The 26344-nt window shown below is 47.8% G+C and overlaps 1 protein-coding gene across 7 annotated transcripts; it reads right to left on the bottom strand.

Moving 5' to 3' along the window:
* Positions 1-3264: 3264 nt before the first annotated feature.
* Positions 3265-26309, bottom strand: COPS3 (COP9 signalosome subunit 3). 7 transcript variants are annotated; one of them, XM_082374509.1, is made up of 12 exons: positions 26152-26309; positions 22021-22150; positions 19528-19640; positions 19387-19436; positions 17826-17918; positions 16173-16352; positions 13403-13543; positions 11592-11765; positions 8413-8499; positions 4828-4941; positions 3873-3953; positions 3265-3583 (listed from the first exon to the last, which is right to left on the bottom strand). In XM_082374509.1, the coding sequence occupies exons 1-12, from the start codon at positions 26204-26206 to the stop codon at positions 3530-3532; spliced, it is 1272 nt and encodes a 423-aa protein (XP_082230635.1). In that variant the 5' UTR covers positions 26207-26309; the 3' UTR covers positions 3265-3529. The 7 variants fall into 7 exon arrangements, with proteins under 7 accessions (XP_082230635.1, XP_082230631.1, XP_082230633.1 ...); XM_082374505.1 differs by having other exon boundaries at positions 22021-22169; positions 26152-26295; XM_082374507.1 differs by lacking the exon at positions 3873-3953 and having other exon boundaries at positions 22021-22169; positions 26152-26298.
* Positions 26310-26344: the final 35 nt, after the last annotated feature.

The raw sequence follows: 26344 nt of genomic DNA, 5'->3' as shown, positions 1-26344 counted from the left end.
ATTTTCTCTGGGCCCTTTGCAAAACTGCTCAGGCTTACATGCAAATAACAGTTTTCTTCTACAAATTGGCTACTGTTTCAAGCTGCAACCCAGACACTTAGAATTTACAAATCCAAAACTGCATCTTTGAAAAGCAAGTAATAGGAGAGAATTAGAACACAAGTTGACCATTGGCATACACAGAGGAGGGAATGTGAACAAGGACGGTCCACCTGTGAATGCCACGCTTAAAAAGCTAAGAGAGCTTTATAAGACCCTCTGCTAAGTTATGTGCTGGAAAAGTAAAGCATTTGTCCCTGGTTAGATGACACAGGCATTATTATATCCTGTTACTAAGGCTAGTTAGGATTCTTCCCAGGAATGTTCTATCATCCAGCTTTGTTTGGGATTCCGATGTACTAAACAAAGTAAAGAAGGTGCCTTCCATGCAGGCCGGAAAAATTCCATTATTGCCCATTTAGTACCATTCTTTAGCTCAGAAAACATCTACTGTCATTTCAAACACATGCAACCAGGTATTTCTTTAAAGAATACCTTATACCGGTATATCTCAAACTGGAGACCTCGCAGACCAAGCATACTCGCCTAAGAAAGTCTAGACTAAAAGCTGAATACTGTCCCTTTGAGGGGAGGCAGGGTTCCACTGGGCACCAATACAAATAGAAACACATATAATGCAAGTAGTGAATTCTGAGGGTGATCAGTTATTCTCGTTAATCTGGAGTACTTATTAACATCTGAGAGTACCATGAAAACATGAAGTACACACTTCAAGAGTCCACAGAGAAACAGTAGGTCCACTAATGAACACCAACCCCAGGCTACATCCTTGGACCTCAGAAACTGCCCTAATTGCCTAGGTGCAAGCTCACCATCTTCTGGCACCATCAAAATGCTACAGGTATTCATAAGTGAACGTGTTCACAAAGTGAGCTGCCGCTGAGAATTAACTCCAAGGAATGGCTAAGCCTATCTTAACTATTCGCGCAAACAGATTCTGGTAACTATTCAAAAACGAGACACGGGCGGGCAGCGCCAGGCAGCGTCTGCTCAGCATGCGGGCTCTCGTGCTCACTTCTAGTAACAACCGAGGCCACTCATCTCCTTGACCCAAGATTTTCAGAAGCAACTGCTGTGGAGAGAAACCGCTGGCCAGTTTAATAGAAACAATGTAGTAGAGCCATTAACCACACGTTAGAAAAGGGAAAAAAGTCTCCCAAGGGATTCACAGAATGTAGGTGGCTGGAGGAGGTGCCCAGTGGAACTGGGTCCCCGACCGTGTGGAGGGGGAGGCCTGCCTCCTGGGCTGTATTGCCATGTGGACACGGGGGCTGCAGTGAGGCAGATCCCCAGCACCCTGCCGGGGTCCAGAGCCGACTGCAGGGGGGCCTGCTGCTTCCCTCCCTAGGTTTGCAGAGCTCTAGCCCCGGAACCAAGAGAACACACGAGGGCAGGTGTGAGGGCCGGGAGTGAGGGCCCTCCTCCCCAACACGACGGGAGGGGTTCACGTGAGTGCCCTGCGAACGCGGGACCAGGCCCTAAACACCGGGCCCTCTGGAAATCAAAGTTTCAAAATAATGCGGTGTTTCGGTGAATCACTATTCGGGGAGAAATCTAATAGTGTCCACCTCAGGAGCCCACAAGAGAGTTACTTTTTCCTTAAATAGTCATGACTGGCAACTACTAGAATTCTCGAACACATCTGAGGTGATTTTAATTCAGATCCAGGTAAATCAGAAGTTGTCTAATTGTTTTTAAAAAAACAAAACTGTGTAACTTGCCACACTGATAGAAGGAAAATTTTTTTTATATAAATTTATTTATTTTTGGCCGCTTTGGGTCTTCGTTGTGGTGCGCAGGCTTCTCACTGCAGTGGCTTCTCTTGTTGCGGAGCACGGGCTCTAGGCGCGTGGGCTTCAGTAGTTGTGGCTCGCGGGCTCTAGAGCGCAGGCTCAGTAGTTGTGGCGCACGGGCTTATTTGCTCCGCGGCATGTGGGATCTTCCCGGACCAGGGCTTGAACCCGCATCCCCTGCACTGGCAGGCGAATTCTTAACCACTGCGCCACCAGGGAAACCCGGAAAATTTCCATTAAATATTTCCTCTTTCCTAAGTACAGGCACATGGAAGTATACATGAAAATGACATACCTCACCTGAGCTGGAGAACTGAGAGCATGGATGAAGGGTCACATCCAGCCCTCGCCTATTTTTACGTCAGCGTTACGGGATCCGGCCTCACCCACTCGTTTACAGATCAGATGCTCCGTGGCTGCTTTACTGCAGCAAAGCAGTGGTCGTCACAATAGACCACATGACCCCAAAGCCTCTCTATTAGAGAAACTTCTTAGGCATGAGGTTTCACAGTTTCTTTTTGTAAATAATGAAAATGTGACTGACTACACAACTGGACACATTTTAAACAGCGAATGTTACTAGCAAGAAGTTCTTTAAGGACCAAATTCCAGTTTAATCTGAGCACACCTTACAGAGGCTCCACACCATCCTGGGGCTAAATCAGGGCACCCGAGTCAGACGCATTCCAGGGTTCTGAAGAGGAGGGACCCTGAACACAATCAAAATGCAACTGTGCAGATGAACAGAAAATGCTTCTGAAGAAAAAGCGGCAAAGTCTGGTGTTCGTCTCACAAAAAAGCCCCTGAGATTCAAAAAGGGCATCCCCCACACCGAAGGTCCCCATGAGCACAGCCGTATCTGCTCAATTCACAAGCCACCCTGTCACTCACGTGCACGTGAGTTCTAATTACAAAACATTATCTTCGGCCTGATGGACTCTCCCAGCTTTTTTTTTTTTTTAAGGCAACTGATTATTTTTATAAATTTATTTATTTATTTATTTATTTATTTATGGCTGCGTTGGGTCTTCGTTGTGGTGCGAGGGCTTCTCATTGCGGTGGCTTCTCTTGTTGCGGAGCACAGGCTCTAGGCACGTGGGCTTCAGTAGTTGTGGCTCACGGGCTCAGTAGTTGTCGCTCGCGGGCTCTAGAGCGCAGGCTCAGTAGTTGTGGCGCACAGGCTTAGTTGCTCCGTGGCGTGTGGGATCTTCCCGGGCCAGGGCTCAAACCCGTGTCCCCTGCATTGGCAGGTGGAATCTTAGCCACTGCGCCACCAGGGAAGTCCCCTGATATCAACTTTAGATTCAAATCTTCCAATAATTCCTAAAATCTATATCTGTTCACAATGAATATGTTCTTTAAAAGCTTTTCAGAGGAAAAAAGTGATACAGAAGACACGCCAATGTTCAAATAATTTAAAACAAAAAGGTAGATTTAATGCAATAACCACATTAATCTGAGGATAAATAAATCCACAACAGGCTTTAAAGTTTGAAAACGTTTTCCTTTCTTTGCAGAGAGATTGGTTTTCTGAAAGCACACAGGACCGAAGACGTCAAAACAAAACACACTGTCTTAACGCCCAGGTGAGACGGGCCTGGTCCTCCCTGCTGCCCTCCCGACACCTGCCCCGGCCATGGTGAAGGCTTCTCTGAAACTCAGGATGAGCACCGGCTTCAGGAGTAACTGGATGGCTTGTTTCCAGAATCGTCCTCCTGTGACCCCATGCTCTGGAAGGGAGGGAGAGAGGCAGTGCGCTTGTCTGCCCTGGCCAAGGGTGTCCCGCCAGCTCCGGACACCTACCCCCCGACGACGCCACCCCGTGTACGGGGGAGGCAGGTCCAGGACCCCCACCCTCATCCCTAAACACACTTCCAGCCTGGAGTCTGGAAACGTCCCCAACGAGTATGTCTCTGTGAACCTCCCCGATATGGTTTCTGGGCACAAGCTCACACTCCTGATGGAGAATGCCACCCTGCCCCGCCCGGCCCACTCCGTGAATGAGGGGGCCTCAGTCACCTTCTGCACGAATTGGGGGTTCACTGTGATCTCCTGGTCCATGGCCCTCAGCCGCTCGTCCAGCTCTATGCACCTCAGCATCTGCGTGGCAGACAGGTGTGGACGCGCTGAGTGAGCGGGTTTAGGGCAACTTCACCTTTTGAGCCTAGACTAGTACTGTGGGTGCTACACGGTCACAACCCTGGGGCCAGATGAATTCTGGAGTCAGAAGTTTTGGATTCCGCCAGCAACATAGTACAGCAGGACCTGGGGTAGCACCCCGCCATCAAACACGCTGACATCTTTTGCAGTGAAACCTAAAAATATTCATTTGCCATCAAATGAGTTACAAAAAAAACCTTCCAGTTTTCAGGGTTTCTTAAAGAAAACTTGGAATTGCCAAAAACAGTGGAGACATACTGCTTTGAAGATTCTGGAGCTGTTCAGTTCAATCTGTTTGCCTAATCAGAGGTAAGAAACCAGACCAACCCAAACAACCCTGGCTCACGCCCAGATCCCCGCAAGCGCTTAGAGCAGGATGTGCTCCGTGGCCCCCGCTGCTACCCAGGCGGAACTGCGGGCAGCTCGTCTCCTCCAGCTGCCTGCTCTCCCCCAGCAGAGACGGGGGATTCCTGACTTTCCGAGCTGGGGCTCCAGATGCACGTTACTGAAGGCTCTACAGTATAGGTGGCCGCTGGGTACGGATAAAACTGTACCGATTCTAAGACCCTTCAAGTGTTTTAGGAGTTGAAGGAGGCTTTGGTGAGCTAGACAAAGAAGCTAACCCACCATCTACTTATAACCGTACAACCTGGGAGAGTCCACCTTGAAATTAACTTTCTAGGAAATAAGATGTTCTTAGAAACTAGTTGGGAGCTACGCGTATTTAGAGCTAAAATTATCCTGGAACATACAGTCAGTATTTCAGGTATAACATCATAAACATCAGCCCAAAACACCTGGCATTCATATTTACCTCTTGATCGATGTTATGAAGCATGGCGGGGTTATTATATTTTTCAGGGTTATCATGGAAACTGACCATCCCATCCTTCTGATTAATACTTGCAAAAATTTCACCATCTTCTATCTATAAAAGAGAAATCAGGAAAGCAGTTTAGACCCAAAAACTATGTGAATATGCAGTGTTTCAATACAATCAGGAAATACCACAGAAAGCAATAAATAAATCAATCTGTATGTGTATTTTTAAGCACCACCTGCTTATTCAAAGATATCTATTAAATACCTATCATGTGCACAGCACCAAGATAGATGTGAAGGGGTAAAATCCACATAAGGTAAATTAACCACTTTATTTTTTTGGCCATGCGGCATGTAGGATCTTAGTTCCCCAACCAGGGACCGAACCCGTGCCCCCTGCACTGGGAGCGCAGAGTCATAACCACTGGACCACCAGGGAAGTCCCAAATTCACCATTCTAAAGTGAACAATTCAGAGGATTCAACTGCACTTGTGAAGTGCAGCCACCAACTCCACCCTGTTTCAAAAGATTTCACTGCCCCCACGGGGAACCCCACCCCATTTAAGCGGTCACTGCCCGTTTCCCCTCCTTCCAAGCCCCCTGCAACCACTAATCTACTTTCTGCCCTGTGGATTTGCCTGTTCGGGATGTTTCATATAAATGGAGTCAGACAACATGTGGTCTCCGTGTCTTGCTTCTCTGGCATAATGTTTCGGAAGTGCCTTTACATCTTTAGAAAATTTCTGTGAGATAGAACTGACGTTGCCGTTGCATTTTAAAAAGTGAAACCCTAATACGTTTTTGTTTCACCCCAGTAGAAATTATCTTCTGGTCCTTTAAGAAAGCTTTTCTGCCAGTGTTGATTCCAAGGCAGTTTCAAGGTCTATGTTCTTTGCACCCACAACTGGGGATTTAGTTGTTTAAGCCTCATCGCCAACTCCTGTCCATGAAGTAAAAAGCGAGAAGCCAATAAAATCCCAAACAGGTGTTGTCATTCTAACAGATTGCTCCCCAGGTGCCAGTGGTCTGTCACAGCGGAACCGAGCTGCCTGGGCCGGTCTGCTCCTTTCCACTTGGAAGGGACGGGCCCCAGTTAGTGCAGCACCAACAGCCCAACGCACACTGAACAGAAGGCCTAACTCTCTGACCCCGTGAGCAGAGAGAGCTGCCTCTTCACAAAGGGGAAGGACACGCACGCCGGGCTCACCACAGTGGCACCCTCTGTAATAACCACAACTGGAAACAACCCAAGCGTCCCCTGATGGGAACGGAAAGGCAGCCTCGTACAGTGGAACGCTGCGGCCCTGCAAATGAACCAACTACAACGATACGCAGCACTGTGCACGAACCTCACGGTGTTGAGCAGAAAAAGCCAGATCCCAAAGTACATACACTGTACGTTTCCTTTTACATAAAACTCAAAAATAGGACACAACTAAGAATAGGACGTTAGAAATCAGGATAATAATAACCTTTCTAGCAGAGGTAGGGCTGGAAGCAGGTTTGAGAAGGCTACACACTGTATGATTCCAACTATATGACATTCTGGAAAAGGCAAAACTGTAGAGAAAATAAAAAGATCAGTGGGGGTGGGGGAGGGGGGAGAGGGACAAACGGGCAGAGCACAGAGGGTTTTCAGGGCCATGAACACACTCCATGCGGCACTATAATGATGGATCCATGTCCTTACACACCTGTGCAAACCCACAGAACGTCCAACACCATGAATGAACCCTAATGTACACTAAGGCCTTTGGATGATGACACATCCGTGTAGGGCTGTCAGTTGCTAAGAACTGTCCCATCCGGTAGGAGTACTGGTAAGGGGAGGCTGTGCACGTGTGGGGCGGGGAACCCTGCACTTTCCCCTCAATTGTGCTATGAACCTCAAACTGCTCTAAAAAAATTGAGTCTTATTTAAAGAACAATCCCGGCCTTCATAAATTTTACACGGTAGGGCAGGAAATTTCAGGTGTGGCACAATTGACATTTTGAGCCAGATAATTCTTTGTGGTGGGCGCTGTCCTCTGCATTGTGGGGGCTTGAGCAGCGTCCCTGGCTCTACCCACTAGATGTGAGTAGCACCTCCAGCCGTGACAACCAGAAACATCCTCAGACATTTGCCCTGGCGAATGCCACATGTCTCTGGCAGATAAAACATCGCCGGCTGGTCTGGAGCCTGTCAGGGTCCATCTGGGCTGGGCAAGCACTTCACTAGCTGTGTCCGCACCACTCACGTACTGGTCCCCACCGCTAATGAGCAAGTCCGGGGAGGTGTGCGGCTGACCCACGGGACGAAACCCTGTGGGCAGCAAGGTGCTCTCAGCAGGCGCTCCGAGGCTGGGGAGGTGGGACAGGTTTTATTTGTTTGGGATGTGTGTCTCTGTGTTTGGAGGATTACGTTGAAGGAAAAAACCTCGAAACATTTGTAAATTGAACTATGGAAAGAAAATACTCCATCATCACAACTGAAAACAGTTTCATGACTCCTAATCCTGACCTGGCACCACTCCTGAAATCACAGGGGAGATCACTAGCAGAAAATGCAGAATGCTGACTTTCTGCATGAGAAGACATGCCTGACCCGGGCTGAGGACAGAGGTTTGCTCTTGGTGGATCAGATCGGAGACATGCGTTTGTGTAACAGAATAAGTAAATGATGCTATTTCAAATTGGTGGGTTACCACATAGTCATTTAAATGCTTATCCAGGGACTTCCCTGGTGGCGCAGTGGTTAAGAATCCACCTGCCAGCGCAAGGGACACGGGTTCGAGCCCTGGTCCGGGAAGATCCCACATGCCGCGGAGCAACTAAGCCCGTGCGCCACAGCTACTGAGCCCACATGCCTAGAGCCACGCTCGGCAACAAGAGAAGCCACCGCGACGAGAAGCCCGCGCACCGCAATGAAGACCCAATGCAGCCCTGCCAAAGTAAATAAATAAATAAATTAATTAATTAAAAAGCCAACCTTTAAAAAACAAATAAATAAATAAATGTGTATCTAAATTTGGGGAGTGGGCAGTCACAACTGGGAAGTAAATGGGTCTCAGGTTTCCTGTGACATTTGCCATCTGCAGCTGGAGCTGAGCACGTGGGTATCTCCTCTGAGTGTGGTCTCGGGGTGACACGGCCCAGGAGGGGGGGGAGTCAGACTGCCACCCATGAGGCCACCAGGCCCCTACCTCGCGGCACAGGACTTCCTCAGGGCAGCAGGGCCCGGCCCCACATATGGCTCGTCCGTGGGCTCATCACAGACCAGCAGGCAGAGCAGCTCTGCTTGTGTCTCTCTGTATTATCTGAAATGTTTCATGAGTGTTTTAAATGATGTTCACAAGAACTGTGACGATGAAAATACAAATAAGGAGCACTGCTAAGACACCACTGTGTGTATAACACATGAGTACATGTCGCGGGAAGACCCCAAAGATTGTAAGGAAATCAACGAAAATGTCCACGCTGGTTGACACTGGATGGGCCCCCTTCGTCCTCCTTTATATTTTCTATCGTAAACACCTGTTACCTTTACGAGGACGAAACCCCAGTGATCGCTCTTTAAAAGAATAGCCACACACTCACCATGTGCAAGACATACTTTTCTGCCTCCTGAGGTCCAGATAACTGCACACGACTTGCCATGTCTTGTAATGACAGCGTTAAAAAGGTCTGAAATTCAGAAGTTAATTAATCACAACTAGAAACGCTGAGGAAAGAAATTTTATTAAATGTGTACAGAGTTCTACTGAGTCTCTGAAAATTTGCTTTCCAATACTGTACAAGATAACTCTTTGTTGTGAAGATGACACGCAACAGATGAACTAAGGTTTTAGCAACAGTTTTCTAGAGGACTAATGACTTTTAAACAGTATCCCACACGTGTGTCCTATACGTCTGAAATGACGTGTGCACCGCCATTTCAGCACCGCCTGCAACGGCAAAGATCGGAACCACCTAGAAGTCCACCAGCAGAGGACTGGCTGAGCGCAGCGCAATTACGCGAACGGACTCCTACACAGTTGTAAAAAGCTTACTGAGTGCGGATACTTTTTATGAGCTGGAAAAGAATCCAAGACATGTGCATCGTTAAATATAAAAAAGGATGCAAAACAGGGTCTACAGCACGCTCACATCTGTGTACAAGGAAAGAGTGCATACGTGTGACAACACACACACGTATGAATGCATGTGCTTCTATGTGCACAGATGATCTCTGGAAGGATATCTGAGAAACGGGTGACACCGGGCTGCCTCTGGGGAAAGAAAAGGCCAGCTGGGGTATAGGAACTGGATGGAGATTTTTGTGTCTTTGAATTTCGTATTACAAACGTATTACCTTGTAAATAATATAAAATTGAAAAAAAATCACATTCATCCTTCAAAATTCAAAGCTAGAATGTGTAAACAAATAGGGGGTTAAAAGGAAACCAGTGTTTATCATTGGTTTGCCTGGGACTTGATGAAAATGCCCCCTTTCAGGAACAAATTAAAAGAACTCTTTTTTTTTAGGGCAGCTGGCGATATTTACAATGATGGCATTTTCAGAGCAGGCCATGTTAAGACTGTGATGTTGAAAATCCTTGATAAGCCAATGACCGAAAATTCTACTGATACATATACTTTAGTTCAAAGAGTAGCACGCCCTCTCCAAACGAAACTACTGTTAATTCGAAGGAGTATCTAAGTAGTTTAGCGCCAATGAGGACTCAAAAGTGAACATTTCTAAATATCCGGAACTGTCATTTTTCCTATTTCAAAATAAGAAGAAACTTCCACTTGAATGTCTACCAGAAGAGGACTGGTTGAGTAAGTTGTGACCATCGGTACAACAGAGTACGATGTACAGTCATTGTGACGCAGGCTTACGTTGCCATGGAATCAAGGTGAAGACAGTGAAAAATCACAGTACAGAACAGCACATGCAATATGATCCCAACTACAGTTAATGGGAGTGTCTACACACAGAGCAGAGGGATTTAGAGAAACGCCCACAGAACATGAATGTGGGGCAGATCTGAGCCTCACGTGAGAACCCCATTTCCCTGGGGGCCCTGCAGCCAGCCTCTCGTCCCGACACCCACATACAGTACACCTGCTGAGGCTTCTTAAAAAGCCTTTGATTTTTTGCCCTTTGAATAACAGACTACTAACCTGACTGGAAAATCCTACTAACCTGACTGGAAAATCCTACTAACCTGACTGGAAAATCCTACTAACCTGACTGGAAAATCCTCTGATGCCCCATCTACTGTTCTGGCACCAGGACATGAGGTCACGCATCCTCTATGGCGGCGCCCCTGCCCATCAGCAGCTGTGGTGCCCCCCCAAGGCCGCCGGGAAGGGCTTATCAGCCCAGCGGACTCAAATCAATGGTAAGTCAGCACAGCAGGACCAGGACGCTGGTGACTGTGAAGCCACTGCCCCGCCCTGGGCTGGCCACCTAAGGCCCTTCATGTTTGTTTGGTCACACTCTGGATCCGTATTTATCCGATCCAAAATGGAAAACTGCACTTTCCATATAAAGCATACCGACTTCTCAGTATAAGCTATCAACTGATTCCAAAGTGACGAACTGGGGTTGACTATTTCACAAAAGAGTTTAACTGATGATTTTCGCAGTGATACCTACTTATTAGATTCCCTAAGTTCTAATTCTTCATTTAACTTTCATTTGCCATTTTGTAACTTAACATTTTTTTGAACGTGCACTGTCTTCTCTCCTTGTTCACATTTTGGTTTTCCATCTAAACTCCCAGTACCGGTCACCTACAGGTGCAGCTGTTTCCCAGCAGCTCCTCTCGATGGTGAGATAGAAATTTATTGTACTTAGAGCAGCTGTGTTGGCACCTGGACCAAATGGAAAACACTGTGGGGAGAATTCAGCTGCTGGTCACCTTGAATCTCTTAGGTCTGGTCTTTTTAGCCTATGGGTCCAGCTCGTTTTTCTCTGACAGGACATTTGTTTTTCATCTTCTTTGAGTCACTCTCCCTTTCGTGTTCTCTGTCTTCCTCTTACAGACTGATGTCTGGAGTGTCTGGAAGGGGCCTCCTTCCTGTGAGCAATGACCCTCCCTCCTCCTCCTCCTCCTCCTCGAGCAGCGGTTCTCCCCGCGCAGTGGCGGCCTCCCCTCCTCCCCCTGGTCCCCTCCAGCCTCCCTGGCCCTCGCACCAACCGAGCAGCACCCTCTCCCCTGCTCCGCCTGGAGCCCGACCGCCCCGTCCTTAAGCCCTGGGAGAAGAGCCGCACCGTCCCGGTCGCCGCTGCTCTTTGTTGGTTTACTACCTGCAGCAAACGCCTTCCCGGCTCATGGGGAGCTTCGTTTTTCTTTTTACACTTTCCTGGGCGGTTTTAACACTTGATAGTAAGCGTATTTTCCGTCAACAAAAGCCATTAGGTTTATTTTCATCTTGAAAATAGAAAATACACGATCGGCTCACCTCCCCGGCTCCAGTGTGCTGGCGCTGTGCCCCCGCGTGGGTCAGCCCGCCGCGGGGTCCTGGGCAGCACGGCCACGCCCTCGGGCTCCCTGTCTGTGCCTCCCAGAGCGGCCATATCTCCTACCTCTTGCTCTTCACCTGTCCTTCTTCTCAAATACCCTGCCCCAGCACTGGAAAGACCAAAAGCACCCATCAAAGTGCCCTAGGGAGTCAGCTGGGAGAGCTCTTCCTCAGGACAAGACCCTGCGCTGCTGCCTCGGCGCTGAGGGGGACGAGGGGAGAAAAGGAGCCCAGGGTCAGGAGGGGCCCGGGCAGGGCCTCACCTTGGTGAGCCTCTGGATGTTCTTCTTGTACAACGAGGACAGGCACTGCTTCACCAGTCCCATGTTGTTGTCGCGAGTGAAGGTCTCGCTGTGCTTGGTCACCAGGTTGCGGAGCTCCGAGGGGTTGTTGGTGGAATAAACTTGCGCTAACTCGTGGTACGCGTTGCTAAGAGGCTAAAGGTGTGCAGGCGGGAAGAAACCAGATTCGAGAGTTAGAGGAACGGAGCCTGTGTAAGACGCAAAAGAAAACATGGCACTAAATTTGGAGCAAGTACATTCAACATCCTTTACTGTTACCCAACAAACTATAATTTACCCAAAGCAAGTACCTAGCTTTCAAGACCAAGGATAGAAGTATCACCATGGAGTACTTTACTGTCAAACAAAAAACCCACCCACTTTGAAGTACAGAACAAACTGCTGCACAGCAAGTACAGTACACAGTTAGTAAAGGCACACAGATCTTTTATCTCCATCAGTGGCTCTTGATTTTTCTCTTGATAATCCACTTTGGGAGGAAAAAAGGAAAATTCCCACGCTTCTCAGTTCCCTCTCCCTCTCCCACACACCTCACCGGGCGCAACGTGTCAACCCGCTACTCCTGGGGGAACCAGAGACAACAGGGCTGAGGGCGCACTCAGAGCTGTGCTGCTTTCACCATCGTACGCGTTCCCTCTATCTTATTACGTGCGCATGCGTTCCCCCCCTTATTACGTAAGCATGCGTTGCCCTTATCACGTGAGCGTGCGTTGCCCTCTCTCTCATTACGTGAACATACGTTGCCCTTATCACGTGAGCATGCGTTGCCCTCTATCTTATACGTGCGCATGCGTTGCCCTCTCTCTCATTACGTGAACATACGTTGCCCTTATCACGTGAGCATGCGTTGCCCTCTATCTTATACGTGCGCATGCGTTCCCCTCTCTCTTATACGTGAGAAACCAGACCCAGGCCCACGAGTAGGTCCGCGGTCCTGAGGAGACACGGATTCAAACCTGCATCCCCACCCTGAAGCCTGTGCCCTCTTCACCACTCTGCTATCACCGCCAACAAACCACAATTGTGGGGAAGGAGGCTGAGTCATGGGGACCTCACCTTACAAAGGCCCTCCTCCTAGGGCCACCTGAATCACCCCGGGAGCTCCCCAAACCTACACGTCCTTCTACCCACCCCCAGGCCCCCGTCTGTGACTAGCAGCCTGGAGCCCGAGAAGGACATGGGCCACCCTCAACAAGGCAGCACAGAAATCTTCTCATCAGGAAGACTTTCACACTGATCTCGTGAAATTCTGAACTTTGTACAAGGAGGGTCAGCATAAAATTGTTATCAGAATGATAGTGACTTCAGTTTAAAAAAAACAAAAACAAAACCCCGTGAGCATGTATTATTAAAAAAAAAAAAGTAGGTCATTTCTTCACGTGGTCCCAGGGCTGAGTCCTCAGGGAAACAAGAGCAGCTCTGTGAGCAGCGCTTGGGGTCTAATAAGATTCCCCAGCACTTGGTCAAAGTGAGAGTCCGACAGAGTTAGCACCGCTTTTCTAGGACCTTAAACATCTACAGCTATGATCACCCAGAGCGTAAGTGTGCAAACAGATTCCTAGGAGCATCGCGGTCCGTCAGGCGATCGGCGTGCACGGACTGGGAGGGTCCGGGCGCTGCCAGACGCCCAGCAGCCGGCAAGTGAGCATCTGCTAACTTAACACGCCGGGAGAGCTAGGGCCCGTAGCATAAGACTACAGAGCTACGCGTCACCACAATTTCCTATGAACAGAACATGTCACCTAAGAAATCCTTCTGTTTTAAAAACTCACCTTAATGAATCTACCCACAATCTGAGACGTGTATTTCGGCAGCTGCTGCACTTTGCCAAGCAGTATCAAAGAAACGAGAATATACTTTTTATATGCCTCCAGCATGATGTGACTGACAGCCATAGCAGGAGTGGCGATGGCCTGAGCAGGAGTGAAGACAGCAGGGGAGCTTGAATTAGGAAAAGAGCACTTATACTAAGTCACTACCTTTTAATAACTCTAGAATTTACCCTTTGAACACATCCAACTCACTGGGCTTTGGTGTCTTCACCAAGCTGTGCGACTATCACCACTACCGAATTTCAGAACATTTTCACCCCCTAAAAAGAAACCCCAGGCCGTCAGTGGTCACCGCCCACCCCCCAACCCCAGGCAACCACTTCTCTACTTCACATCTCAATGGACTTGGCTACTCTGGACAGGGCATATAAACGGCGTTTTTGTGTGTGTGTGGCCTCGCTGCAGGGCTTATGGGATCCCAGTTCCCCAACCAGGGGTTGAACCCAGGCCCTGGGCAGTGAGAGCACGGAGTCCTAACCACTGGACCGCCAGGGAAGTCCCATAAATGGCTTCATGTAGTCTTCTGTGAGCAGCTTCGACGTGACACTTTCAGAGCACACCCCTGTAGTGGCCTGTGTCAGGACCTCATTCTGTGTTATGGGCAAACAGTGCTCCACCTTTTGTGTACTCAGATCCTCAGCTGGCGGGCATCTGGCCACATGAATCATCATGCTGCTATGAACATTCATGTATGTATTTGGACATTTGTCTTCACTTCTCTTGGGTGTAATCCTGGGAGTGAAGTGCTGGGTCATATGGAAGTTTTAGGTTTAACCTTTTGAGGAACCGCCAAACTATTTCCAAAGCGGCCACACCACTGTACATCCCCACTGGCAGTTATGAGGGTTCTGAATTCTCCACATCCTCATCAACACATACTGGCTCTCTTTTTAACTTCAGCCATCCTAGTGTGACTTGATATCACACTGTGGTTTTGATTTGCATTTCCCTGATGACTAGTGCTTTTAGCCATTTGCCTATCTTCTTTAGAGCAATGTCTATTCAAACCCATTGCCCATTTTTAAAATTTTATTGTTCAGTTTTAAGATCTTTGTATATTCTGGATGTAAGTCTCTTATCAGAAATGTGATCTGCCAATATTTCCTCCCATTCTGAGGCTGCCTTTCCACCTTTTTTCACCTGGATTCATGAGGGTTAAGAATTCAAAACTATCACACCCAAATCAGCCCAAATGTTCCAAATCAAAATCCAAGCCACTGAGCTTGTAAGGCACTTCTGAGAATTATTCAACAGAAACACTCGTGCAAGTGCATAAGAACACAAGAACAACAATCCACACGCAACACTGCTTTAACAGTGAAGCACCAAATCTGCTTAGAGTACCACCAGTCAGGGGCTAGTAAACTGCCAGGTCCACATGTGGCACGGGATAAGAGGAGGAGGTTACTTTCACTCTTTATATAATGCTGTGTGATCTGAATGTTTTTCACTAAGTACATCCTTCTTTTGGATTTTAAAAAGGCAGTAAAACAAAATCTGTGTCACCTCCTGAAATTAAGGTACTAATACTACCTGGAACTGATGTACGTCATGAAGACACAGCGCCATGAAGTAGACTGTCACTTGGGCAAAAGAGGGAATATGTGGATTATCAGGTAAAAGTCTTCTAGCTGTAAACATAAACATGCTGTGTCTTTGACATTTCAACTCTCTGTGACAGAACCGCGCACCTTCCTGCCGCGCGCCCGTGTCTCGGCGTCCCTAGACCATCGGCGGGCTCATCCCACCTCCGCTGGGCTGCAGAGCCACCGCGCGTTCAGTCGCTGCAGGTGTGTGCTCGCAGTTTTCTGAGGAACTGAAATTGTGACCGTACGGTCAACGCAGTCCCCTGGAAGGTCCTATCTGACCAGTCACATCCTTGAAAGATACCGTCCCTGCCGACAGCGCTTGTGGTCACCCTGCCCTAGGCCCCCAGCAATGCTGGTCGGTCCCCGCTCACTGAGGCGATGTCCACTCACAGGCCTGCGCGGGGGCTTCTACAGCATCTCAAATACACCACGAGCTCCTCCGAGGCTTGGAATGTCTTTTATTATCCGAACATGTGCTCTGAATAAAACAACTTACGAACGTCTGGCAAATTTATCTTAAAACACTGCTTTTAGCCAGTACTGTCCATCTCTGTTAGACCCTGAGTGAAGCTGCAGAGCTGCGCAATATGTCTCATTACACAGACGCAAAGGTGGGAGGCACTATTCACTGTGTACTCCTTCACACCCTTTGAATTACAGACCAGAAGAACGTTTTATTTATTAAAGTAAGAAAAACTCGGGAGTTCCCTGACAGTCCAGTGGTTAGGGCTCAGCGCTTTCACTGCTGTGGCCCTGGGTTCAATCCCTGGTCAGGGAGCTAAGATCCCACAGGCCACGCGGTGCAGCCAAAAAAAACAATGAAAGAAAGAAAAACTTAACCGAACGTCACATCTGTTTTCAGAACAAGAAGATGCGTCAAAGGTCACTCGGTTCCACCCCTTCCCCACAGGCAAAGGAAGCTACAAAGTCAAGAGACACACACAACTCAACCCAAACCAGACGGGGGTCGTGGCAAAGCCTGGTCAGCCCCGCCCCACAGTGCCCATCCCTCCCCTGCCCTGCGCCCCTGGCCACAGGGAAAGAGCCTCTGGAAGGACCCTCCCCTGCAGCTCCAGCCGCGAGCCTGCAAGTTCATACGCCCCCGGGGGAGCGCCGACTACCTGCTCGTAGAAGTAGAGAGCTCGCTCGAAGTTCTTGAGCCCGGTGTAGACCATCCCGCCGTAGTAATAGTAGCAGAGGAAGTGCTTGGCCTCGTAGGCCCCGTTCTCTTTGCAGATGTCCACCATGTCCACGTCCAGGTACGGGAGGGCGGGCTTAAAGCACTTCGCCAGCAAACACAGCTGTGGAAAAATTTACACGGAGCCATCATTCTAGGTGCACTTCGCCTTTGGCAGAAGGAGCAAATTCGCAGATTCCGGAAAGTTCTAGAAAATAATTGGTTTTACATTTTATTGACTAAAATGATCTAAATGTCGGCACGTTATTCCATTTTCTTAGGCATTCAGAATACAATAGCATTTCTTTAGAAAAGACTAACCAGCTATGACATAAAGGGCTCCGCAAATGAAGCAAAGCCCATCTATTTACAGATGCACGACAAGTGTGACCTTTTCTCTTCACTGCCCTGGTGAAGTAAGAACAGTTTCTCTCCAATCACTCCTTTTCCATGTCTGAACCCCTCAGGTAAGTGTAGGGAATGTGCAGCTCAGGAACGCAAGATCCAGCAAAGTTCTGTGTCTGGGTGATGCGGCACAGGGCACACACAGGCACAAACTCACTGTACACCTGAGATCTGCAAACTTTACTGTATGTACGTCACACCTCCATCACAAAAGTTTTTTAGAAGAAATAAAGAGGGGACTTCCCTGGTGGCGCAATGGTTAAGAATCCACCTGCCAATGCAGGGAACACGGCTTCGAGCCCTGGTCCGGGAAGATCCCACATGCCACAGAGCAACCAAGCCTGCGCACCACAACTACTGAGCCTGTGCTCTAGAGCCCGCGCGCCTAGAGCCTGTGTTCCACAACAAGAGAAGCCACCACAATGAGAAGCCTGTGCACTGCAACGAAGACCCAACGCAGCCAAAAACTAAAATTAAAAAAAAAAAAAAGAAATAAAGAGAAAAGAAAGCACGTCTCCATGTGAAGTTAGAACATGTGGTTGAAATAATCCACATACCATGTTATTCATTAAGGAAACAATCTAGATACCCCACGGGGACTGGCTAAACCCATGTTATGGAATTCTCTGCAGCTGTAAAGCACTGACATAGAATCATCTCCAAGACACAGTAAGAAAAAAGCAAGGTACATAAGACATTGTATAGATTAGTATTTGTGTTTAAAAAACTAGAGAGAACAAATATAAACATATCTGCTTATATGTGCATAAACCAGCTTTGGAAGGATGCCTAAGAAACTACGAATTCCAGTTTCCTTTGGAGAGAAGGGATGGGTAGTCAGTCAGCAGGTGGGAGACGGGCTTCATTATATACGCCCCCCCCTTTGCCATCTGGGTTTGGAGTCACACAAAATAAAATAAATACATGAACAACACTTTAGAGTGTCAGAAGTCACCTGGTTCGCCATCAGGTTCCAGAGCTCGTTACTGGGATTGTTACGGTCACGAGCGCTACTCACCCCACCCGTCCCCACATCACGAGCTGATTAGCTGGGCCTCAGCCGATGGCTTGCGTTCAGTAGCCCCAAGATTCCCTTCCCAGCAACAGGGGCACCTGCACATTCCGAGGCTTAGAACACAGCGCCATCTTCACCAAGTCCAACCGTGACTCAGGGCAACCCCTAGCTGCTCACCTGGCAAAGGTCAGCATGGACGGAGGTCAGCTGGTTTGTGTTCATCTGCATCTTGTCAATGGCCTGCTTAAGGACGCCGATTCCGCGCAGGGGCTGTCGGAAAGGACACCTGTCAGCACGCTGGGTCCTAGGTTGTCACTTAGAAACGAAAGTAACATACTGATGGGCTCTTCTAAACCACAAGAGGAGGGTCCCACAGTCTCTCACGAAACTTCTGTCCCTATTCAGTCAGAAAATGTTGTCTTAAGCTGTTTATTGTGATATGTAGAGTAATTCAGCACAACTTTTTAAATCATAAAGCTTTTTCTAATTATTGGAGATCAATAATCAAAAGCAACATTACATTCTCAACAGTTCATCATACTTAGAGCTAAACAAAAATTTTACAAATTATTTACAACAGATGAGACCTATGCTTAGGAGACTGAATTGTGGATAAGGACGTTGGCACTGTCCCGCAGGGCAGTCTAGGTGTCACCTGTAAATTCTCTCCAGCAACATCTCTTACCTGGTGGTAAATTACCGTTGAGAGTGATACCACAAACCCCTTTTACAGCACAAGGGGCGCTAGAACGGCAGTTCCAAGCACAAAGGAACCGTTTTCCTGCCCTGACCATGAATAACAAGACCAAGAACCACACGAGGTGTAGTCAGCTTCTGGAGAGGAGGTGTGACCATAAAATAGCTAAGGAACTTAACATGTTTTTTCAGTACAGACTTGTCGGGTTTAACCATCTCCCTCAAACAATAATTATGTAGTGCTCCTACAAAATACCAACTGGTTCTTTGTTTTCAGCCTCTTTTACACTAGTCTTGAAGTTGAATTTCAAATCAAAAAGAAACTTACAAATTACAACTTGTGTCAATATCACAAAAAATAAAGAGTTTACCAGATTAAAGGAGACTAAAGACACACAACAATGTAATTCAACCCGTGATCTGAGATTTTCTTCTGTTACAAAAGATATCAGTGAAACAACTGGTAAGATCGGAATCAGGTCAGATGTGTTACAGGAGTCGATCAATGCTCGTCTCCTGACGCTGATCCCTGGGCTGCAGTTATGTAAGAGAACGTCTTAACTTGTCCTAATGCGTGAGAAACACTCGCTGAAGCACCCAGGGTAAGGGGCGTCGCATCTGCAACTCTCCTCCCCGTGGCTCAGGAAAAAGAGGAAAGAATGAGTAAGTACGGTAAGACACTAACACTCGGGGACTCTGGGTGAAAGGCGTTCATGGCAATTAATTATACTAACCTAACGACTTTTTTGTAAAGCTAAAATTATGTCATAATTGCAAGTTAAAAGGTTCAGCAAACAAAACAGCGGCATTTTACAGCACAAGGGGTGCTAGAATGGCAGTTCCAGACGCAAGCAGCAGCCTCCCCCTTGAGGCACCACTTCTGTGGTCAGAGCCCCACAGCGGACGCTCTGAGCTCTCCGCAGCGACCACGTACATCCGAGCATTAGGGTCTCAACACCAGGCTGGAACCCTTACACTCAGCGCATTGTGCAGGTTTGAGGCGTGCGAAACAGAACTATAAATACTCAAATAACATTCTTACCTGTTTTCTTTCCACAAGTGCATTTGTTAGCTGATGGCAAAGCCCAGCAACTAGACACAACAATGATAAAATATTGAAAATATAAATGACTACAGGGCAGAATACATTCCGTGGAAAAGAAGAAAAAGCTGTTCCCCTTACAGGTGTCTGTTGCATAGCGAATGTGCTCCCCGTTACAAGTGCTGATGAAGAGCTGAACCTGTGAGAACAGCGTCTCGAAGTCAGGAACGCTGGGCATAGAAAACTTCACAAACCTACAACACACAGAAAAGAAGCAACTTGTCCTGGCGTCTCACAGGGAAACGCAGAAGTCCGTCCGTCCTGCCTCCAATACTCTGTGAAGTTAAAGGAGTCACAGTACTTTTAAAAATGAAGAACTGGAATCTGTGAGATTCTCCCGGCCTGGTTCTCTGCACAGTCAAGACACAGAACATGGACACAAATAGAGGTTAAGAAAAATATGCTTAAAAAAAACAACTTTTACCCAGAGCAGTTAGGCAAGAAATAAAACGCAACCAAAAAAGAACTTTCAAAAAAGCAAACTCCGTCAAATGAGGCCAAATATCAGGTTGTCCTAATACTTGTGAAGTAACTGAATATAAACTCATAACCAAAAAATTTTTTAAATACTTTTCTTTTGCAGTCCAATGTGCTCAGTACTGCTTTATTCACCTAGAAACCCGCCGTGGGCTTTTCCTGCCTGAGCAGAACACACTGAAGCTACGGGCTGGCCGGAGGCCGCGGCAGCGGCTCATGGTCCCCGTGCTGCCCCAGGACCCAGGGGATGCTGGGTGACCTGGGAGAAAAACTAGCTGCAGGGCAGGACCAGAAGGAGTGGAGCGGCGAGAAGAGGGACGACTCAGGCAGGTGGCCCATCCCAAGCCACCTGGCAGATGGTGCCGCCAAGTGCCGCGGTGAACACCAAGAGGGGTCGGAGAGGTTTCAGGGGAGAAATCACATAAGCCACCACCACTTACACATTGCTTACAAGTAAACTGCAAGCTCTTCCTTAAAAAAAAAAAAAAAAAAAAACTGAATGGTTTAAACTCATTTCAAGAAAAATCAAATGGATATTATTGCCTAATGACAATTTCTCCATCTTTCAATTTGTACTTCCATTTATATAGTATTCCTTAACAATGCCACCTTACATCTGTAATTACACTTTCCAAGTATCAAAATGTGTCCAAACAATCTCATCTGGGCTTCACAATAGGTCAGCAAGGCATTGTGATTTCCATTTTATAAATAAAAATATGAAGCTCAGGGCCTCAAACCTCATAATCAGCAGAACACAGATTCAAACCCAGGGGACCTGGAAACAAGGTCAGGGTTCTTCCCAGGTTTCCTTTAACTGATATACAACGTAAAACACCTTCTAGCTTCAAACAGCTTCCACACACATCACCTCACTTGACATGCACATCCGCATAAGCTGTCGTGTGTACAAATCATGCTGTCTGTTCTTTTAATCGGAAACCACGGGCTGCAGAAATCTTCACCAGCCATCCCAACCCACAGAACCTCCTGCAGCAGAGGCCCTGCTCCACATCTGCACGGTCTGAAACAGTGGCTACGGGCAGCTCCTGAGCCCTTGAGGTGTGGCAAGTGCAACTGAGGAACTGAATCTTTCACTTCACTCATCCGTAAAGATTTACATCCAAACAGGCACATGAGCTACTGGCCGCCCGTGTTCCGACGGCACCTTCCTCCTGACGCACACCTGTCTCAGAACCTCAGGGCAAGTGGAGCCAGACCCTCACTTTAGGTCAATTTCTTCTCAGTTTATTTACATTATCTCAACTTTCATAACCACCACAAAATCCCAATTTATAACACTACAACATCAAGAGAAAAGAATTCAACTGTCAAAGACACAGAGTCACAAGAGTTGAATAGACCAACTGAAATAACGTCTATTTAATTTGGTCTTAAAACAGCTTAAACCTGTACAGCAACTACAGTTTTTTTAAAAAGGGGGGGAAAAAAAAACAGCTTAAACTTGTCTGAAGGGAACTGGAAGCAAGGCTGCTCTGGATCATTGGTAACTTCACTCAGTATAGCCCCCGTGCCCTGTTCTGTCACTCTTCCCTCTTTTCTTTCTAAGTTAGAAAATGGGGAGAATCCAATGGACTACATGAATAGAAGTATTCAGATAAACGCAAACTACAGTGCCCTCAACTGAGATGGCCATTCACTTTTTAAAATACATTTCAAAATGTGTATAAACATAAGAGTTTTAAAAGATGATAAAACAGAACAAAATATAAAAGCACCTACTGTATAGCACAAGGAACTCTACTTAATGCTCTGTGGTGACCTAAATGGGAAGGATATCTAAAAAAGAGGGAATATATGTATAGTTGATTCACTTTGCTGTAGAGCAGAAACTAACACAACATTGTAAAGCAACTATACTCCAATAGAAATTAATAAAAAAAAGTAAAATAAATAAAAATAAAAGCAATGATTAGCTGCATCGAGTTAAAGGTAACTACTACAACGTGACTTTAGTTGTGCAAAAGAGCTCACTGCCATTTACAGGGCTTACTGCATACACCAAAAAAACCCAAAGCCAGAAAGTGCAGCGTTGAGGTTAAGCGTGCACAAAATCATAAAGGAAAATGCCCTTACAAAACAGCGAGGACTCCCAAGGAGTGCTCCTGGACATCCAGAGCCCCGAGCACGGTGTCCAGATGGGATAAGTTCTTCGCAAGGAGTTCCCCACTCTTGTTGATCAGTTCACAAAGCTGAGTCATTTGCCCTGGAAAACAGGAATAACACTATCATTCAGTTATAGCGTTAACCAAACCAAAGGAAGTCAAATCCCAGACTTCACAACTCAGACCTGCAGGTGCCGGAAGGTGATTTCTTCTCCTTCGTTTCAGACAAGGACCCAGAAGGGCCAAAGACATCTTGCTTGCAGCCTCAGCACTAAACCTGCCACTTTCCTCGGGCCCCTGAAGGTCTCCCCTTTTCTCCACTCCCGCTTCCAGTGCCCCAAGCCAGCAGCGTTCACACTGCCATCAGCACCACCGCACCTCTAGGACCATGACTTCATCTTACGGCTAAGCCTCTCGGTCCACTCCTTCCTCTCTCCTCCGCCTTCCCTCAGATCCCCACCATTTCCTGTCTGGACTCCACCGTCTTCCCTCAGATCCCCACCATTTCCTGTCTGGACTCCACCGTCTTCCGAGTGGTCTGCCTCCTTCCATCTCTCCCCTCCAGCCCACAGCCCACGCTGGCACCTGTCTGATCTTTCTGAAGTGCAACTCCCATCACACTCCTCCAAACGCCCCCCTCAGCCCTGTCTGGCCTCCTGAGCCTCCCCTCACACACCAACGTCCCCGCTCTTGCCTTAGGTCTCTGCACGGCTGCTCTCCAAGCTGAGTGCCCCCTCGCCACTCTTCCACGACCCCCACGACCCGACTCACTCACTTCAACAGTCAGCCCGGGCCTCCCCCTCCCATGGCTCTTTGTCCTCTGTGCTCTCTGCGTCCCCGGGATCCTGGGGTTAGGTCGTTCACATGAACTCAGGCGGAGAGCCGTCTCTTCCCCAGCTTCAGAATGCAGTGCTTGCCTAGCACCCAATCAATCAACAAGCAGCTTGTTGAATTAATCTAACTGATCCACCAATCCTTCCCCAATACCACAATATCATGTCTTAACAACTAAGGTACAGAATCTAATTAGGCCAGAATTGAACTCACCGACTTCCCCCAAGGACTTTTCTTTTTTAACTGAGATATAGTTGGTTTACAATATTATGTAAGTTTCAGGTGTACAAGACACTGACTCACAATTCCTAAAGGTTATACTCCATTTATAGTTATTCTAAAACATTGGCTATATTCCCTGTGCTGTACAATATATCCTTACAGCTTATTCTATACATAGTAGTTTGTACCTCTTAATCCCCTACCCCTATCTTGCCCCCTCCCCTTCCCTCACCCCACTGGTAACCACTAGTTTGCTCTCTATATGTCAGTCTGTTTCTTTTTTGTTATATTCATTAGTTTGTTGTATTTTTTAGATTCCACATGTAGGTGATAACATGCAGTATATGTCTTTCTCTCTCTGACTTACTTCACTAAACATAATACCCCCAAGGTCCATCCATGTTGTTGCAAACGGCAAAATTTCATTCTTTTTTATGGCTGAGTAGTATTCCACTGTGTGTATATATATATATATATATATATATATATATATATATATATATATATATACCATATCTTCTGTATCTATTCATCTGTTGATGGACACTTAGGTGCTTCCGTATCTTGGCAACTGTAAACAGTGCTGCTATGAGCACTGGGGTGCATGTATCTTTCCAAATTCGTATTTTCATTTCCTTTGGATATATACCCAGGAGTGGAATTACTGGATTGTATGCTACTTCTGTTTTTAGTTTTTTGAGGAACCTCCATACTATTTTCCACAGTGACTGCACCAATTTACATTCCCACCAACAGTGCACAACGATTTCCTTTTCTCCACATCCGCGCCAACATGTGTTATTTGTAGACTTTTTTATGATAGCCACTCTGACAGGTGTGAGGTGTTATCTCATTGTGGTTCTGATTTGCATTTCCCTGATGATTATCGACGGTGTAGACTCACCGATTTTAATGGGTTATTCTGATGACAGACACCACGGCCACACTCTATACTCCCACATCCCACCACCTGTTTTCTGGTGACGGTGGAGGGTACACATAAGTCCACGGGCATTAACCTCTCAAGTTTCCTCCTCAACAGTTCTCTTTCACATTTTGAACTTCAAGCTACCCATACCAGCTATTTCTATTTAGTAACTGAGTGATTTTTCCTATTAAAAAACACTTAGGGGCTTCCCTGGTGGGGCAGTGGTTAAGAATCCACCTGCCAATGCAGGAGACACGGGTTCGAGCCCTGGTCTGCGAAGATCCCACATGCCACGGAGCAACTAAGCCCGTGCGCCACAACTACTGAGCCTGTGCTCTAGAGCCCGCGAGCCACAACTATTGAGCCCACGTGCCACAACTACTGAAGCCCTTGCACCTAGAGTCCACAACAAGAGAAGTCATCGCAATGAGAGTAGCCCCCGCTTGCCGCAACTAGAGAAAGCCCACGTGCAGCAACGAAGGCAGCAACGAAGACCCAACGCAGCCCTAAATAAATAAATAAAATTTTACTAAAAAATAAAATAAAATAAATTTAAAAATTTAAAAAACACTCAAATGGTACAATGTTTAAAATCCAAGTGACTGTAGCCAGGAACTTTGATAATTTCTAGAGCTTCTTACTATACTTTTAAATTTTTACCAAAAATAAAGGAAACATTCCATTATTATCACACTCACTGCAAAACAATAACAAAGAAAGTCCATGATATCATTAGGTATCACCTTTCAAGGTAATAATACTAGTTGAACTGGGAAATATCAATACCAACTCATCATCATGTTGTTGAGATCTCACTGGCAGGTATGAAATAGCTTCTTTGCAGTGATTAGAATCACCCACAACTAAGCATTTCAGTCCATGATTTTCCCCCAATTAAATTACAAATCCTGAGATGAGACCTAAGAGAAATGCTGGGTCACCCTTAAATCCTAAGGCAGTCACCTCGTACAAGCCAAGGGGAGACACACCTAAGGGCCACAGGATGCGTGTGAAATGAACCCAACCAGATGGGGGCCAACGAAACGTCCTCTAATCAGAGAAAGCTGGGACATTATGGCATTCCCTTCACTTAAGGTTCATGTGAGAAAATTCTGAATAAGAGCTGAGGAAACAAACTCATTAACGTTTGCTATTCGGGCAGCACGAGGCAAAGGGGCACAGGCACGAGGCACAGGGGCAGGGCAAGCGTCCTGCGCCTCTCTGTCCCGCACACCGCTCCTAAAGCAGCGACTTGCACAGAGCGTGTGTGCAAAGCTTTCAGATAAGAGATCCTGCTTGATGCTCACGACCACAGCCCTAGTTCTGTCTTGTAAATAAGAAGACTGGCCCGGGGAAATTAGGCGGCTGGCACACCAAGCGACCGAGACAGGACTCCAGCCCAAAGCTTCTAGGCACACGGCACCGCGGGAAGGAGAAACTTAAGTCCGTGGCACGAACGAACGCATGGATGGCGTCTTCACGCCTAGAGAATATGGCTCACCTGTGAAGCCAACTCCTACCAGTAACGAGAGAAACGAGACAGAACCGCCGCGCTGCGCCGCGCCCCACACCTGAGCAACCTCTGGGCAGCGCCTGCCCTTCTTACACAAGGAGACGGCACTCAGGAGAGAAGCGTGCCTGCCCAAGGTCACGCAGCTCCTGCAACTTTAACGGTTCCTCCCTCTCAGTCCTGACAACTCGGCGGAGTAGGGCCATTTCTATTCCACAGATGAACAAACAGGGTGGGGAAAGGGGCCTTACAGCAGCGGCCAACTACTTTAATTCTGGGCCCAGGGCTCGATATGCAGATGATGAAACGAACGAACCAACGGCATGAAAATTAGGAAGAAAATTAACAACGGTCACAACTCCGCCCGCAAGACGGGAGCCTGGAGCCAGGGCCCCCGGGGGACTTGCGCGCCAAGCCACGAGGGGCCCCGCCGCGCGGCCAGGTCGGGAGGGGCCGCCGGGAGCCGAGACCGAGGCGGCACCGACAGCGGGGGGCGGAGGCCGGGAGTCGGGACCCGGGCGGAGGGGCCGCCCAGCTCGCGCGCTCGTCAGCCCTGGCCCAAGCGCCGAGACCGGACGAAGGCTCGCGGCCTGCGCCCACCGCCTCACCTTGGGCCGAGAGCTGACGGACGCTGTTGACGAACTGCTCCAGGGCGGACGCCATGTTCCCGGCGGCCCGGCGGCGGAGGCGGCGCGCGCGGGACGAGGACCGGCAACCCACTGGAGGGCCTCGAGGGCGATGACGTCACTTCCGCCGCTCAAGCACCGCGAGATCTCACCTACCTGGGACCCGGCTACTGTT

This window comes from Balaenoptera borealis (assembly GCF_965194805.1).
Source record: "Balaenoptera borealis genome assembly, chromosome: 20".
In the NCBI taxonomy this organism is placed as follows: domain Eukaryota; kingdom Metazoa; phylum Chordata; class Mammalia; order Artiodactyla; family Balaenopteridae; genus Balaenoptera; species Balaenoptera borealis.
Note: the sequence above shows the minus strand (reverse complement) of the source record. Positions and strands in the feature narration are given on the sequence as shown.

Coding starts and splice junctions, on each gene's coding strand:
- COPS3 (XM_082374509.1), bottom strand. CDS start 26,206: ATGGCGTCCGCCCTGGAGCAGTTCGTCAACAGCGTCCGTCAGCTCTCG. Junction 19,437..19,527: donor TCGCTATGCAACAGACACCT/GTAAGGGGAACA, acceptor TGTTGTGTCTAG/TTGCTGGGCTTTGCCATCAG. Junction 17,919..19,386: donor CACTTGTGGAAAGAAAACAG/GTAAGAATGTTA, acceptor CCTTTCCGACAG/CCCCTGCGCGGAATCGGCGT.